Source organism: Coloeus monedula (genome assembly GCF_965178545.1).
Source record: "Coloeus monedula genome assembly, chromosome: 12".
NCBI classification, from domain to species: Eukaryota; Metazoa; Chordata; class Aves; order Passeriformes; family Corvidae; genus Coloeus; species Coloeus monedula.
Window position 1 is genome coordinate 8797836 of NC_138792.1, and position 18207 is coordinate 8816042.

An 18207-nucleotide genomic window follows, 5' to 3' on the forward strand; every position below is an offset into this window, starting at 1 on the left:
AAATTTCAGATAGAGGAAGGAAGAATTATAGCAATTCATATTGATGTCGTTTGGGTAAAAAAGGTGGAAAGAATAGTTCAAGTACATTTAGGCTTTTTTTTTTTTAGATTATACCAATTTTCCAGTCACTTCATGTCATGACAAATACATGATGATTTCGACAGAGACTTTGTTAATAATTTTCTTAAAGCAATTGAGTAAGATGCAGAAACTGTAACTTCAAAGTGCTGTACAAATAAAGAGAACCTCTCAAACAAACATGCTTTTTCTGCTTAGTGCTACTGAAACCAGATAATGCTGTGTGTATCACTCATAGGTGATAATGTGGCAAAAATTCCCAGGAGGTGTCTGGTGGAGATTGTTGCTAGCAGGATGCTTTCAGGGACTGAAGGACTATGCAGCTCTTTGTCACTATTGCTTCATGTCCACCTCTGGAGCATAATGCAGTGCCTATGTTGTGTTGTAGATGTTCTCAGAGCTCAGGCCTGGAGAATTGAATTTTTTCTTGTGTGAGGCTTTTAAACAAAAGGAAATTGTGGAAGTCTATGGTAATAACTTTCTTAGTCAATTATTTGTTACCAAATTTTCTCTGTTTCATTGGGTTGTGAGCTCAGATGATCAGTCCTTTTCGAAGAAAATTATCTACTTTTTTTTACATATTCCAGGTCCCTAACGTTAACTTGAGTAGAGGCCAATAGTGCTGATACTTACCTGGAGTTGTCCTGTGCATGTATTTGTAGTCTGTCCTGCTGAAATAGTCTGATGCTGTACTGAATGGCTCTGCTCTGTACTCTGTTTCTGCATGTGTTAATAATGCTCTATACAAAGGGCTGTAATGATGCCTGCAGTACAAAGCATTCTCTCAGAAAACACTGGTTTTTCTTCAACAAAATGGCTTTTGCATGGTTTGTAGACTTGTAATTACAACATTATTTAAATTTTCCTCACTAGATTATAGATTTTCATTTTTTCCTGCTGTTGGTTTTTCTGTGCAAAGAACAATCATAGTAAGACTGAAAAACAAGGCTTTCAGGACATATCTTGTTTTCTAAAGTTGGTTTGAAATGGCTTTAACATCTTCAAGAATTTGAACCAGAATTTGTGGAATTTGTGGTGTTTTGGGGATTTAAATTATTACCACTATAGTAAAGAATATTTTCTAGAGCTTTTGTAGGTTTCTTGGATGTTTGTGCACTGCAAGCCCAGGAAGGTGATGTCTCTGCCTTGTGTGCGTTTACTGTCTCCTGAGCCATCTACCGTTGAAGTAAAAAAGCAGCTGAGGAAGAAAGGAGGCTGGGGAATTTAACTAAAGTGTGTTCATTGGCAGAACACACCTGGTCTGCTCAACGTGTGGGGGAGGTAGCTGTGGTCTGTAATTATAACCCACAAGGTAATGGCCAGGTCCATCTGTAGGTACATGGCTGCTGTAGTCTTGCAGCTCTGGGAGTCACATGTGTTGAGAGCGGATGAGTAAAATCATCTTGTAAAAAGCAAATTATTTAGTCTGAAGTTACCTAAATACTGGACAGTTCAAAGTATAACTTCTTTCCACTCCTGCATTTTCAGAAGTTCTGGAGAATATGAAACACTAAAATTTAGGTTATCCCTTGTCCACATCTAAACTCTGTGTTGCTCCCTAGTTTAACCCTTCAAAGGGTCATGCAGTGGGAGTCTTGAAATAAATTTCAACACATGTAAAGCCTGTTCTGATGTTAGGGCAGAGGTGGCTTTGGAAAATTCAGTGCAGGTCTGTAAGTATTCTTTCTTTCAGTTCAGATGGATAGGTTTTCTCTTTTTCTGCTAAATTTGCAGATTTTTCCCAAAATTCTCTCCAAATTTTCTTCTTTAGGATATAATATTATCCTGGAGGCCATCCCTTTTTTTTTCTGATGGTTGTAGGATCAGAATTCTTCAGTGTGCCATGTTGCAACTGTGAATCCCTGAACAAAGTGACAGCTGCAAGGAGGTTGGCTTTCATTGTGCTCTGTGCTGCGGCTTTTTGGGGCAGGGTTGGTCAAGGGGAATTCAACAGGGTCTTGGTAATAGGCTCCAAAATCAAATGAACTTGTGCAAGGCAAATTTACAGCGTTCCTTTTCTCCTTAAGAAAAATCTCACTGGCAGACAATGTGAAAGAACCCAACATCTCAATAAGACACGCTCCCTCCCCTCCGCTCCCTGTCCTGAAAGGGCCCATTGTTCCCAGGTTTCAAGGTGGGCTCATTGACTTTCATGTTACCATGGAACCAGCTTGTCTTTCTTCCTGAATGATATTTGCTGGTAATCTCAGCAGCTTTCTCAGCAAATTAACGCAGGTGATTTGTGAGTGGACTTGGCTGGACTAAAGGCCAGCGAAGAACCAGTTTGATTAACCAGATGAAGAAATAAAAGGTGTAAAATTAAAGTTCTGGGGTAAGCCTTGGTTGAAAGAGGGAAGGCAGCTAACCAGAAATGCTGTTAACTCCTAGTTTCTATTATATGTAACACAGGAAGGCTGATGTTGGATTTACATGCTGGAAGGCTTAAATACAAGTAAATCAAGTAAAGCTCTGTTAAGACTTAGAATTTAAAATTGACAGCAGTACCTAGTATGGAGTTACTTAGATGAAAAAGGAAGAAGTACTTTTCATAGTAATTCATGGCCCATGCAGTTAAAAGCAAGATTATTCTAATTTTTTCAAGAAAACTGTGCATACATTTACTAGTTTTTCTTGATACTTATCAGCGTACTGTCTAATAATACAACTGCATTTAACAATTTAGATGGAATAGCTTTTTTCTCAAAAATTCTCATTTCTTGAATTTGAGGAATTTGATGCAATGGACCAATTTTTGTTGACCTTCTGTACAGGAAATTATAAACATTTTCATAAAATTAAGCCATTTTGCATCTAGTCCTGTTGTGGAAATTTCACGCTTAGATATTCAAAGGAAGATTGGATGATTTCCTAGAAGGTACACTGTAGTTCAAAAAAGAGTTAAATTGAGAGATGGTACAAGATGGTTACACAGAATCACAGAATGGTTGGGGTTGGAAGGGACCTCAGGAGTTCCCCTAACCCAGCCCCTGTTGCAGCAGGTTCAGCCAGAGCTGGCTGCACAGAATCACACTGTCCAGGTGTGTTTTGGACATCTCCACAGAAGGAAACTCCATGACCTCTCTGGGCAGCCTGTTCCAGTGCTTGGTCACCCTCACACTAAAGAAGGTTTCCCTCCTATTCAGGGGGTGGAACTCTGTGTTTCAGTTTGTGCTCATTGTCCCTTGTCCTGCTGTGGACACCACTGAAACAAGTTTGGTCCCATCCTCTTGACACCTCCCTTAACACATTTGTGTGCTCTCTGTCATCTCGTCTCCAGCCTGAACAGGCCCCACTCCCTCAGCCTTTCTTTCTATGAGAGCTGCTCCAGTTCCTCATAATCTTCACAGCCCTCCATTGGACCTTCTCCAGTAGTTCCTTGTCTTTCTTGATCTGTGGAGCCCAGAACTGGATGTAGCACTCAAGCAGTACCTCAGCAGTACAGAGATTTCAGAAGTAGTACTTGCAAATATGTACCTGACTTGAGCTGGGAGGTTCGTTCTGGCTGAGAACAGGCTGGGCTGGTATGGCCAGCTTTGAGCCTGGGCTCACAGGTACTTTGCTTGGGTTCAGACTGACCCCTGAGATTCCCCTCACGAGTCATTGTTTCACATTCCTTATCAGCTGGGAAGAGATAGAGTTTAGAGACGGGGTGGCAGGGCTTGAAGACAGGGTACCAGCACAAACCCATTAAACCATCCTGCTGGGCAAAGAGGTGTAGCATCATTGCAAATGAGTCTGCTCAAGTCTGGCAGTGCTGCCCAGTTCCAGTTCAGTGCTGGGAATGGACAGGCTGTCAGGATTGCTGATGCAGGTATATTTGGCACTTGGGTAAAATAGTGATTTTTCATTAGTACTGTGTTAGACATATTTTTTGTTGGTTCTGAGAGAGCCCTTGATTTGCTGAGTGTGCTGTCATCTTGTTGAATCTCAGAATGCTCAGCACTTTGTAGGGCAGGTCCCTGGTGAGCCCAGTGCCAATAAGAACAGTTCTTTTCTCTGCCTGGCATTTCCCTTAGAGTGATAGCAATTGGAAATATCTGAGTCTGTTATTTTAAGAACATCTGTTGTTTCATGTCACAATCCATGGTATTTTTCAACAGGAGCCAGTGTAAAAGTTAGAATCCAGTTTACCAATTAGGGAAAAAATGGAGTAGTCTTTTCTTAATACAGCACAGCTTGAACTAAATAGGTGCAAGTGAAAATAAAATAAGACAGGCTGTACAAAAACACATAGGAGAAATTAATATCCAGTATAGAGAAGAACTGTTTGTTCTTCCATTAGAGTTTTTACTTATATTTGTCATGTTATTACTATGCATGTGGCCAAAAAAAAAAAAAAAAAGAAGCTGCTTAAGTTGGCAAAGTCCTTGAAAAGTTGTTTGAAATAGCGTGGGTGTTTTTTTCTCAGGAGGGACAGCTGTGCTTAGCTAGCATGTTGCTCAATGAGACCGTAAATTTTAGCACTAATCTTCATTTCATGAATTGTTGGGTTTGCTGTTCTGAGTGATAATGTTCAAGGTTGGATATTAAGTTACTAAGAATTTCCTAGTAGTGTGTTTTCTACACTGCATGTACAGCAATTTTTAATCTCCTGGGTAGGTGCTGTATGTGTAGTGTAGGTCATCCCTTACCACACTATGGCTACAGCTAAGAAATAAATGAACTCAAAGAAAGCACAATTTAGGACATTTTGAAAGCTTCAGATGAGTTTTTTGGTGGTATGTTTTCCACTGTGACAGTGTCCATTCTGAGCAGTAATTACTTTTTTTTTTTTGGTTTTTTTTAAGTGAAACTTTCTTTGAATATGGTAGCAGTTTTCTTAAATAAAAAGCCTTACCCTCTGAGTCCTCCATGTCTGAGCAATTCTAACTGCACAACAGTGGAGTCAATCCTGAGGGACTGCTTGATAGGATTTATACAAACAGGTTATAAAATGTTGATTTCAGCGAGATTTGGTGATTTTTATCTCCACTGCATTGATTTCTCTATTTAGGTGACATCTGTCCATTATTATTTCTAGTGGGTATCAGGGAAGACAGAGCAAGGTAATGCCACAAGCAGAACTAATGTACTCTTACAGGACAGACTTTATTGTTTTACAAATTCACTTCTGTAAACATACATGCTTGGACTTCCAGAATTAAATAATTGTTTAGCCTTGTCCATTTCTTTATGTTAATTGCTTTAGACTTCATTTTAGCTGCTTTTATCTCCTGAGTTGCTTTTTGTCATCTCTCAAATGAGAGGTCCAGGCAGTATGGCTTTAGGTTGGACAGTGCTGCATCCAGTAGGTAAATGGGGATTAGAGGGTTAAAATTTTAACAAGTCACCATTTCAAACAGTTGCTTGCAAGGGCACACACACCTATTGATAAAGATCTATGCCTTTGGCATAAAAGAGTTCTGAAGATTATATAAAGTAGGCATTTCTGTTCTAAATTGCATCAGACTCCACAATCTAATTTTGTAGATAGCTTTAGTCTTTCTGATGATATATTTTCCTTTGCATGGTTTAATAAAGACTGAAAAAAAAAATTTCTTCAAATTTCATGTCAGGTTCTGTGACAAACCAGACATCTGAAGGTTGATGTTGCATATGCTCACTGTATGCCTTTTGTTATCTGTAAAACAGTCTGAAAACAAAAGCCTTGTTTTCTGTCCCCCCAACATATAAAATAATATGTGAAACAAAAAAAATCTTTTAAAAGTGTTACTTACATGGAAGAAAAAAAGGAAATTAAAAGATTACTAAATCTTTTCATTATTTTCAGCTTGAGGAGTGGTGATAATGATGTCTCCAAAGACATATTTTAAGGTTTTTTTAGCTGCTGCTAAGAATAGTTTCCTTTTGTCTCACTTTTTCCTTCCCTTATCCAGTACTAGCTAACCGAGACATTTGGTTCTGTGTTTTCTAATATATCATTCTAAAGTTCATTCTCTGCTTAGTAGCCTAGGAACACACTACAAAAAATAGGATATTTGTAAATAAAATTATACATTTATTCTGCCAGTTCTAAGTATAGTCCTTTTTTGATTTCCTGGGAGAAATGTTTGTGGCACACTTTGTCTCAGATTTAATCAGTACCTATTCCTTAGCAAACATACTCTTCTTCTGTCAAAATACTGCATCAAGCTATACCTCCTCTGATCTGTTTAATCTAGATAAATGTTATAAAGGCTTTTTGTCTTTTCCCACTCCAGACAGGTAAGATTATCTGTAATGGAGATTGTACATTTTGTCTTGGCAGAAGTTTGCAAGATCCACAGTTGATGAATAGACGACCTCTCTGCTCAGAAGTGTTAGTTGAAATTAAATAGGCCTAACAGTAAATTAAATACATGGGTACACAATGGAACTACTTAAATTTCCTTTGACATTTTATAGTTTACCTCAGTTTATATTTTCTCACTTCTCTTTTATCAGTGTCACTAGGAAGAAAAATTATCATGATAGCCAGGGTCTTCTCCAACGTGTGGAACACAGCCTTTTTTGGTTTCTCCAGTTGCTGTCTAATTTACAACTGGCTTAACTGTGTGGTGGTGTACTCAATGTGCTCACTGGGCAGACTGCAGGGAATCCTTAAGCAAAGCAGTTGTGCCCTACAGGGAAGGGCTTGACTGGCTGAATTACTACAAAGGGTTGTTTTGGGATGAAAGGACAGGTTGCTTGAAGGCCTCAGTGAAATGAGAAGGGCAGCCCAGAAAATCAATCTGAACCAACAGCTGTAATAGTAAATACAACACCCTGTTGTGCATGTTATGTGCTATATCTAAGTATGATGAAGTGTGATTATTCTGTGGCAATAGAGTTGCAAGTTGATTTTACATCTTGGATTCATCAGGTAAACCAGAACCCTCAGAGTCCTGAGTGATCATCTAAAATTACAGACTGTGGTGCTATGTTCTGCACATGTCCAACCAGGTTCAGAGACAGATCCAGGAACCTCTTCCAGGGGCTATGCCATTGCTGCTCTGCAGAGCAGAAGGAAGTGCAGAAAAGCACGCTTTCATTGTTTCTTTGTGAATTATTCTTGGTCCCCTCTTTGAATTTCCAGGTCTGGGATGAGATCCCCTCAGAGCTGTTGTGTGAATGTGAAGTAAGAGTGGGATTCCTGAGAATGTGCAGGACCTCCATCTCTCAAAGCAACCCAGACATACTCAGCTGGAGAATAGGGAGCAAGCAGACTTGGCTGTAGCTGTTCATACAGGTTGGGCAGAATTTGGAAAGGGTTTTATTTCTGTCATCTACAAGTCTTGAATTCCCAGCCTTGTGTCCTCCAAACCCTTGTTATTCTTCTCTGCTTGATCTGAAGCTGTTCTGTCTCTTCCTTGCACCCCCTCACCCCTGCAATTTGTATCTACATTTTGGGACGTTACTTGCTTTTGCTCACTCCCAACTGATGGACGGATGTTGGAACCCATGGGTTTGAAAAAGCGACTTTCATTGGGAATACTGCTGGGGTAAAACTTGAAAGGCCACAAAGAAGCTGTTGGTGTAGATAAATGCTGGGAAATAAGGTTTTCTGTAGAAAACCTGCCTGGCCTCTGACTGCTTTTTTTTTTCCCCTCAACAGCCAGAGCATGCAGGCTTTTGGGTTCACATGCTGCTGAAACCCAAGCTCCTGGGCCTTGCGGCAGAGTGTGAAAGGTGTGCCCAGATCTCTTTTTCCAATGTCAGAAACATCCATTTCATTTTATCCTGAAAAGACTAATTTTTCAGGTTTTCTTTTTTCCTAACCTTTGTTCCATATGGAATGAAAAAAATGTATGAAATGTAGTATTTCCAGTAGATAAAGTTTTTGCCCTCCCTGTCTCCTCCCAGAGATGGTTTGTTTGAAAAATACTTTGCAGGACCACCACTGTACTTGCAGAGAACGTTGAGATAAATGTGTTTGTAGATAAGCTGTGTTTAGAAACATATGGTTATTTTCATCAGTATGATAGGAGGGCTCATCAAAGTCACTTCACTCTCTACAACTATGGCTAGAAAAGGGAATTACTTTAGTAAATCTGGTTAGTTATGTAAGCCTGCTTGCATGATGATATAATACCTCAAATGCATACCCTTGGTTTTTTAACATAATTTACTTTTATGATTTTCCACACGTTGCTTACTCTTTGTAATGCTGATATTTTTATAATGTTGGAAAATTCTTAATTGCCAACTGATTTATCATCTGTTAGGGACTAAATGGGAAGCCTTTAGACTTCAAAGGGCATTTAGACTGCATTTGCTGCTTGGATGGGCCTTTTATGCAACTTTTCTTTTGCAGAGTTGTAGGGCTACAGACGAACAAGATGTCTGAATTTTACTCATTACTTTTAATTTGTTTGCTTTGTTGAAGGTGCACACAGATGTATATACAATTTTAAGGATGTACTATATGCATTATTCATTATTTTTCATTTTTAACATAGAGGAACTGATTTATCACTGACATTTACGCTAGCACAAGATGTTTGTAAATGGTACTGATGTCCTGGTGGTATTCTACATTTCTCATAAAGGATAAATAACCAATCAAGAGTGCAAAGTATCTGACAAGCAGGAGTAGACAGTTGTATGCTCTTGGGACATGTGACTTGCTAAGTCCCACTCCTTGAAGATAGAAATAGTACACTAGAAATAGCATAGAGGATAGAGGAACAGCTCCAAAGATGTTTACTTTAAAAAAACCCCTACATTTTTTTATTAATTATGCTTACTACTGTGGTCCTCAAACGTTAGTTAACAAGGACCCATTGTGCAGGGTCCAAATCAAACATACTACCAGACATCTTCCCCTAAAGGAGAGCAATTTCTCCTTGATTCTACTCTTTGAAGTATTTTGTGGGTGGAGCACAAAGTGCCTGGTTTCTTTTGTGATTTAATTAACCAAGAACAGTTCGTGGTACTTTCCAGAACTGATGTGGTTAAATCTTTACTAGAGGACTTAAAACACACTGGGATGTCTCACTGTGCTATTTGCAGTGGCTTTACTCTGTTCTTGCTTCAGTCAATGACAAAACCTCCAGGGAAAAGAGTGAGGATGTATCCACTGACAAACTGCCTCTTATTTTCAGTATCACAAAGTGCAAGGGCACTGAACCTCTACAGAGACAGAGGTTTAAAAGTTAATCATGTTGGTACTATAACAGGTAGTCTTCTGACAGTTCCAGGAGATGACTGCATAAGTTTTTATTTAGATACTCTATAATTATATAGACTTTCAGCTGTTTGGGCCTTTTGGCCCTTTTGTAACCTGTGATATAGATTGTCTATTTAAAAAATAGGATGAAAGCTTAGGTGAGACCAAATGAGTTGCTGAGTTGTTTATCTGTCCCACCCCAAAAGGAAGGAGTGACCTTGATGCAGATATTGTAAGTGAACTGGAAAAGATGGGTAAACTTTATACCTGTGGGCCATAATACTTTGCTAACTTCTGCTGCTCATGAGAGTGGTTCTTGGCAGATTCCACCCTGTCTGCAGCTGATGTGTGCCATCTATTTTGGAAATTTAATCTGGGATAAGTATATTACTAATCTGAACAGACAAATACCGTGGCTGCAGCCATTAGTTTGGGATACAGGCATAGCGAATTGTTTTTGTGTAATACCAAGATGCCCAGCCCATCTGGGTCTAATTTCCATTATCAGTGAAAGGCTCCAGCAGCAATAAATTCTTGCTACAGGAACATTTTTAAAAGAGAACCCAGTTCTTAATCACTCATTTTCATTTCCAAAACTGTAGTCCTCTGGTAATTAAGTGTCCTGGTTTGAAAGACAGGTGTCCGCTAAGGAAGGCAGTAGCCTCCCTTGGAATGAAAGATGTAACCCCCTTCCCTCCGAATTATTACAATTTTGAAATTAGGGGGCTTTCAGGCAAAGATATGAGGAATAGGAATAACAGTTCTTTACTATTATATATCTATACGTGTACAACAAGGCAAACAAACAACAATATCTATGGCGGCAACAACAAACAGAGCCAGAACCCAGCGCCAGCCTCTCTCGGCTGTCAGGCCCTTTCCCCTCGGGTGCAGTTCCGCTCGCAGCCGGCAGGGGCGCTGGCGGCTCCCGGCCGGGCAGGGTGGGTGCGATGGTTGCCCCGCGCCTGCAGGGGGCGCTGTGCCGCGAGCTCAGGGAGCATGCCGTAATGGCGGCTTGGCCGAGCTGGGAAGGGATGGAAGAGAAGCTTCACAAACTCCCTGGGCAGCCGATCCCGGTGCCTCAGTAGGACCCCCGGGAGCAGCAAACTGGAGCAGCAGGGATAAGCACAAAATCCCGGGTGGTAGACGAGGTGTATCAAACTCCGGAGCTGTAGGTGGGAACTCCAGGACCTCTGGGCAGGCAGGGGGTGCGGAGCTGCAGTGTAGCGAAGGCTCAGAGCAGTGGCAAAGGAACGGCAGGGGTAGGGCAGTGGCGGCCGGGCTCCCAGCATGGTAGGGAAAGGTGGGCTCAGGATCCTGGGGTTTTTCCCCTGAGGCACCTGAGCAGATGGTGAAAAGTCCCTCTTTTAGTGAGGTAGGGCATGAAACGGCCACTCCAGCAAGCAGAGCTCCACTCACGGTAGAAGGAAGGCAGCAGAAGGCAGAACCTCGCAGTGGTGATGAATTCTCCCCACAGCCACCGCAGCTTCTCTCCCCTCTGAATGCCGAGAGCACAAGAGAGCTAGGGGCTCCACCCAATCCCTTTTCCCCATGTGAAAAACTAGGTTCACTCTCCTGTTAGAATTTAAAGAGTTTAATATAAAGACAATAAGAGACACATAAAATAAAGCAAAGGGATAACGGCCGGGTGCCTTGGTGCTCTGCCAAGAGCACACCTCTTGAGGTGAGTCCTTTTTATACCATTTTTTTTAGATATAGTCCTTTTTATACCATTTTTACTGTCTGTTCTCTATTCATATTAAAACTTTTCCAGGAATTGATCAGCATGGCCACTCCTTGGTTCCTCCTTTTTAGAGCATGCGTAGTCTTCGGCCTTGCGATTTTATTTCTTTTGATTCTTGGGGTTGGGCCCGCTAGGTAAGAGTCGATGGTGGGGTGGATCTCTTAATTCTCCAGACAGTCAGGGCTGATTGCAGCTTTGGCCTCTTTGCCCCCCGGGCAGAGCGGTGATAGCGGCTCTGGGCTCTCCTGGCCGCCCGTTCTCCGGGCAGAGCAGCCTTTGGGCCCTTTTGTTCTCTGGACAAAGTGTTGATCAGCAGCTCCTCGGGCCTCATCCTCTGCTCGCTTGGAGGTTCTCTTACTTGCTCACACTTGCTAACATTCTTGCTAAAAAGAGAGAAAACTACATCCACACAGCAAAAAGCATTTCTAACATTATATAATATCTAATACTTTGCGAGAAGCCAATATTATAATATATGTTTATAACACCCAGAATCTCATGGCACCTCTGCCCTACACGAGAAAACCCCAGGTAAGAGAGAGTAGCCAGCTGGACCCCTCCCCCGAGCTGTGGCCAGGTCTTTTGTCTCTCTTAAGTATCCAGTCTTTACTGTCTCCTAGCAACACGTATGGGAAAAGTTCCTTAAGAGGAAAAAAAACAAAACCCAAAACAAAAGCAGAGCTCCTAAAACCCCAACATTAACCATGAGACATCAGAGTGTTTAATGACTGACTTGATAATGTAACTGGAAGGATGTTGCCCTCTGCTTAAAAACTTCAATTCTGCAAATATTTATGGAAGCTTATACACACTTGCTGTTGTGTCAGATTGTCCTTTCCTCTGGCTGGTTAGTATAGGGCAAACCAGTGTTCTATCCCTGATAGTCACCCCTGTTGCTGGTTTATATATTCTTGCCAGAGGTCTTTTTCTGTACCTTCTCAGTTACTGATGGCCACGTAAAGTGCTGCTGAGCAGCAGTGGGGTACTGAGAACACTGTTTAAATAAAATTTGTTCACTTTTTTGGCATTTGCCTTTCTGATGAATGTATGGATAGCCACCCAAGTCTTCATTCATGAATTTAACTCCTAAAAGCCATGAAGGCTCAAATGAATGAGGTTATCACAGTAGCTCATGAAGTGAACAGAGATACTAGGTTTCACTAATTTTTATGCAGTGAAATTTTGCAAGGGTATCTGAATGTCTGGTACTGTGAATGTAATTTCCATATTAGTCATCAGCAGGTAATATGACTCTGAATTATATAAAAATTGTTTATTTGAAGATTCCAGAAGTTTTCATTATACTTCCTTTCCAGCTTTTAATTATGAAGTTGCTTGTTATGGTTTTGTACTGCTGTAGTGGAGCAGTCCTTAACCTGAGTTGGGAAGTTACTGGAGATAAGTGTTGGGGGAAAAAAACTTCATCCCTGTCATATCTCTTTATGCAAGTTAGAGATTCTTTCACTTTCTGTTTTATCATTGTCAGCTTTTTTTTCTCATCATCCCTTTTTCCTCTTTTATCACGAGTATGCTGGTTTTTTGGGAGTATTTTACATACTCTAATTTTGTGTGCTGCCATTCCTTGGAATCCATTCTTTCTAAAATTTTCCAATTTCTTTGCCCATTTCCACCACTGCTACTTTAACTTCCCCCTGATAAGGATGATGTTTTTAACCTTTCTGTGGCCCTTCCCCCAAACATGCCCTCAGCCTGTTCCTCTGGCTTCATTTTCCTATCTGATTGAAGTCATTGTCTTCCGACAGGATTTTTGTCTTTTGCAGTTGATCCTTTGAAACTGAGCAGAAGTTTTGATGCAAAATTGAGCCCCAGCTCTTGCATCTGAGCTGTGCTTCCTACCAGTGCCGCAGGTACAATTTTTGGATTTGCAGGCAAGTCCTTCCAGGTCATGTGCATTTATTCTGTTGCCTTCTATATTGCCGTAGAGAAGCTGGAATGAACATTCTGGGACACCTCGTATGGCATCACAGCTGTCAGGTCTCTTTACTCTCTTTGGCTCCAGTCCAGAATAAGCTGAAGTCAATGGAAAGATTCAAATGCCACTACTTCTTCATGAATCAACTGTGCATTAATGCTTGATAGAGGTACACCAGAAGCAGGAGAGGAAAACTGTCCTTAGAATGGCTCTTGGTTTTGGATGTTTTTTAATAATAGTTTCTCATTCGTACCAATACTTCTTAAATAAAGTGGTTTTCTTCTATATTGAAATGGTAGTGATTCTTATGTAAGCCTGAAATAACTCAGTTAAAATCAGTATGTATGTTACTCAGTTTATATTATGGCTATTTAAATCTCAGAGTATGTATTTTTGTAACAGTGCTATTTTTTTTTTTCAAGATCTTGGTCTGCTTCCATACACTGAAATGAAAATGGTTTCATTAATTTCTGTTATAATGGTGGTGCTTACCACTATAACTAACAACTGTATTTTTAAAATTTTTATTGTTTCTCTAGAGCATATTCATCAATGTGAAACATAGAGCAGTAGGAAAAAATCTCTTCCCTGAATACATACACAGAACAAGTATGACAGGCTCATGTTTACATGGTCAGGTTACAATCCCTGGATGTTTGAATGACCTTGCATTCATATATGTGAATGGAAAAATGTATTAAACATTTTCAGAAGAGAGCAGTGTTGTCTAGAATCTTATATGCAGCCTTTAGAGTTATGTTCACAAACATTATGCACACGTCTGTTTGCTATTTAAGTAGTCATGGAGTGTCTGATGTCAGCTACTTCCCCTAAATAAAATACTCAGGACATGGACACCTGGTTTGGAGCCAACTGGCTTTGCTTTGCTTCCTTTCCAAATGCCTTCATTCACAAGTGAGCAAAATGACTCCTCATGCTGTGAAAACGAAACCTAGAAGTACTTGGTGAACACAATTTTACACAAAGTACGGACATATTTTCAGTTTTTAACAAAGCTCAGTGAGAGTTTCATCCAGCTTCCAGTAAATTAAAAAAGGAATACTTCTTTTGACTTCAGTGGGATTTTTGAGTGCTGCCTTATTTATGAGCCCCATCACTGATGGGAGCAGCAGGAGCTGGGGGGATTGAAGGAATAACAGATTTTTGTCCAGCCTTTGGCACTGGGAAAGATCTATCTGCCACCAGAGGCAGGAGATTAGTGCTCCAAGACACTGACTATTGCAAGGCAGTGACCTTGGAGGGATTCAGAGCTGTGGTGAAAGGAAGCCTCTTTGCAAGTGCTCACTCATAGGAGACAGCTGAATGGACAAAACCATGGGCCCCAAAGACTTGTGCAAATGACTGCTGGAACAAAGAATAATCTGGAGAAAAAGTTGATTGGAAGTTGAAATCTTTGAAGAATTTAAGGTTGAATAAGTGTCTGGGAAAGCATAATCTGACTACCTGGAGGCATAAAGCTGTGTGTGAAGAGTTTAAATGTATAGTTAAATGTCAGGAATAGATATACACATTGCCTAGCAATGGGTCCAAATTTCCACTGTGAAATGTGCATATAAGCATGGCAAAATTTGTGTCTCGGAGCACTTCGCTCTGCAAACAAGTTCACAAAGAAACGACCTCTCAGCAGGGTGTCCATTAAGATGGGGACCATCTTTCATGTATGGAGCCCTTGGTGTTTCGCATTGCAGACTCAAGTTCATGGCGATCATTCCTTGTCTGAGCAGAAAGTTTGGAGATGCTCTTACAGTCTATTACATAACCTCTAGATAGAGTTTGTCTCCTTCTCTTTGCTATTGGATAGTTCATAGGCTGGTTGATTGGTTTTGTTTTGTTTGCTGTTTGTTTTTTTACCTCTGCTTCATTCTATGTTTTATTTCCTGCTGCTGACAGTCAGAATTGTCTATGGTGTGTTTCCTGTTATGGTGCCTCTCTTGTGCTGTCTTTCTCTTTTCAGCTCAAGTTTTGTGGTAGATCCTACCATAGGATTTTAATGAGTAGTCCAAAAGCCCCGTATCTAATGGGGCTTTATCTGAACAAAACTGCCGAAAAGTCTGCGAAGTGGTTTCACAGCATTTTTTTAATGCTTGATGCCTCTTAGAATTGTTTGAAGGTCGTTACAACTATTTTACAGCAAGAGATAATGCTCCTTTCTGGATAGGGAAGTATGGGAGCTTGGATTTAAGGCTTTTTGTTAATAGCTGTTCATTCTAAACGCAAAGGTTTTTAATTTAGCAAAATGGTGTAAACATCAGCACGTATAGAGGTTTTTATTTACCTTCAGCAGAAAAATGATCAAGTGATGTAAGACTAGTTACTTTCTCTGAGAAAGCTGATTCAAAGAAGTTCAAAAGTTGAGAAGCTTGCATGAATTGTCTTTAATTTTTCACGTTCCTCACTGTCAGGAAATTTTAAAGGCTTTAAAGATATTTCCTGTGAATGCTTTTAGTTAGGAAATGTTCAGCTCCAGTCTGAACTTGTTTTGACATTTAGTTTGGTCATCTTGATATGAGAACCTTAAATGTTTTTTCCTTCCAGAAGTTCAAACCCTAGAGACTGTACCTGAGCATGGTGGACAGTGAAAGTTTCCTTAGAGAGGGGTGTTCATAGTGTGTGACAAAACTATGGTGCTAAAGGGGACCTTTTTCCAGGACTTATAGTGTTGTCAGTAGCATTGCAGGGCTTTGGGCAGCCCAGTCCTTCAAAGTTGTTGAATGTGCAAGCAGATCAAACTCTCTAAACTAAACTCATGTAGTTAACTTTCATGTGCTCTATTAGCTAGGAATTAAGTTTGTGATATAGGGACTTCAGATTGACATAAATACTGCAATTATTCTTGAAATAACTAATGCTAGTGTAGCAAATTGGCATATATTTTCAGTTTAAATCCAAATCCATGGTGGTTTCCTACACATTTCCTTGCACATGTGCTCTTTGTTAAAAATGCCATTTTCTCTCATCCAGTAGCTTTTGTTCTTGTGGTTCAGAGATGCAGCTTCTTGTTCTTAGAAACATGCAAAGGTCCCAAAATTAGTGTTCATAGTTCCTGCTGATGTAGAGATACTTGTTGATGCAGGATGGCTGAGGCACAAGTTGCGGTTACCAGTTATGATCCTAGTTTAATAGTGTACTCAGTATCTCAAAACATCATCTAGTTTTATGGGTTTGAGAGCCCTAGGAAGCACTCTGCACCTTGCAGAATAGCACCAACTTGTGTAAGTTCACTTGTCCCCAAAGAATTTCTAATCCAGCCTTTTCTGCTTATTTGGTGATTCTGAAAATAACCCAGTTGTGGAGAAGTTAAAATATAATTGTATTTTGCCTGATTACTTCCCAGCAAATTCACACAACAAAGGTAATGTAGGTGAAAAGTGTTGAAACCAAGTATTTTAATTAAAGAAGATCTTCAGCTAAGAAATAGTTAAGAAATTCAATTTTTTTTTTTTTTTTTTAGGGTGGAAAGAAGTCCTACAGTGGGCCATGTGGGGGCCGCGATTGCAGCGCAGGATGCAAATGTTTTCCGGAGAAGGGTGCACGGGTAAGTTTGTTTACAGTAATATAACTCGTCCTTGCCTCTTATCAATCTTTTTAGAAATAAATAAATAAATAAACCCCATGTTAATTTGTGTAATTCTCAATCTAATGACCTCATGAAATGACAAATGATGAAAACCAGCTGCATTTCAAATGTCCCTGGCCAAGATTTCAAAAGCTGTTCTAAAGATTTACAAATGGCTTGCTTTGTAATGAGTCTTCAATAGAATCCTATTTCTTTATGGGATCTGAGCCTTAGTTCAAAAGAAGTCAGATGGTTTTTAAGTAGATTACAACAATTAAAATTAGGAGAATCAAAGTAGTGTGGACTTCCAGTACAGATTTTACCCTGGCCGTACTGTAATAACTTCTGTTTATTTGTGGAAGTGTTTTTGACTTGAGTATTTGGTTGTGGAGGAATAATAACTCGGAATGGATCTAAGCAATTCCCTTTGAGAAAGTTGCTTGTGTAGCTAAAGTCTCTCTCTCTGAAGTCTTTGTTTGAAGAAACTAAATGTTTGAGCAAGATTTCCATAAAAATCTTTAATTTCTTTTGATTGTTTGAGAAGACTATAATTTATCTTAATACAGCTGCTTATCTCCTGTCTTAGGGGAAGGCAGTAACTGACTTCACTCTGCCTTCAATTGCAATGTTAATTTTTGTCCAGACACCACCTACTTAATGTTTTATCTTAAGCTCTAGAGTATTTTAGCATGTATGAAAATGAATCTTACAGATTTTGCTTTTTGGAGATGAAAGAAGGAAAGAGCACATAGTAGGTACTTGAGGAATTGGAAAGGCTTAAAGAGAAGGGAAATAATACTAGTTGTCTTGTTTAATTAATCAGCTGTACTCCCCGAAATCATATTGAAAACCCATCCTCTGAGCGAAAACAAAATAAATAAAGTCTTACTTAAATACTAGCAATCCTGTTTTTTTTTCCTGTCTGTTTCAGTGACACAGTATGTGTATATGCAAGGCATTACTTCCTAGGACTGAATTTAGGAAAATGTTGCTTTTTAAAAATCATTGTTTTAAAAATGATGTCTTTCTAATTGCATACAGAGTTGAATGTGAATGCTTAATTGATGACCAATGATGTGTTTGCTCTGGAAATATAAAAATTCTTTTGATTCATCATGTGGCAGAGGGAAAACATGTCTAAACAGATAAGTAGAAGAACTTTGCAAGGAAGTTCTCAATATACCCTAGAATATGAGCTAAAGTGAATTGCTCAATACCTTTTGTGATTAGATACAGTAAGGGACAGACCTAGTTTGGTTCTGGAACACAATATCCTGTAAATGCTTTGACCTTTAGACAGCAATGAGCATCATTCTTCTGTCTCTTTACATTCCCGGGGTCCAACTTGATTGTTTGAACTGGCCACAACACTGTTGACCTTGCAGTTTGAGCTCTTGGCATCTCTTTTGTTAAGATGTCACAAAGATTTTAGGCTGTTTTCATTGCTGACCTGAGAACTTGTTTGGCTTTTAGCTTGTTTCTTATGTGACCTGTATCGGTAGGGCATTGTCAGTCCTTCAAACACGTGTTCCATCCTACTGAGACCTGTCCATGGAGTAAACTGTCTGCTACAAGTGGTAATCTTTCCCTTTTACAACACTACTTCCATCACGTATATTGAGCCCTCCTGACACCTTCTTGGACATCTGCAGGCAGCTACTGGAGGCCTGGCATGCCAGAGGATAAGGAGGTGATTGGCTAAACTGGGAAAGCGGATGGTGTGATTATGTATCCTACAGCACAGCTTG

At 39.9% G+C, this 18207-nt stretch overlaps 1 protein-coding gene across 1 annotated transcript in view; it reads left to right on the plus strand.

The window, feature by feature from the left end:
• The window catches only part of COL4A6 (collagen type IV alpha 6 chain), a 126961-nt gene that overhangs the window by 29515 nt on the left and 79239 nt on the right, over positions 1 to 18207 (plus strand). Inside the window, exon 3 of the mRNA XM_082289722.1 lies at positions 16355 to 16438. Coding sequence (XP_082145848.1) covers positions 16355 to 16438 — 84 coding nt within the window. The remainder of the gene's footprint in view (positions 1 to 16354; positions 16439 to 18207) is intronic.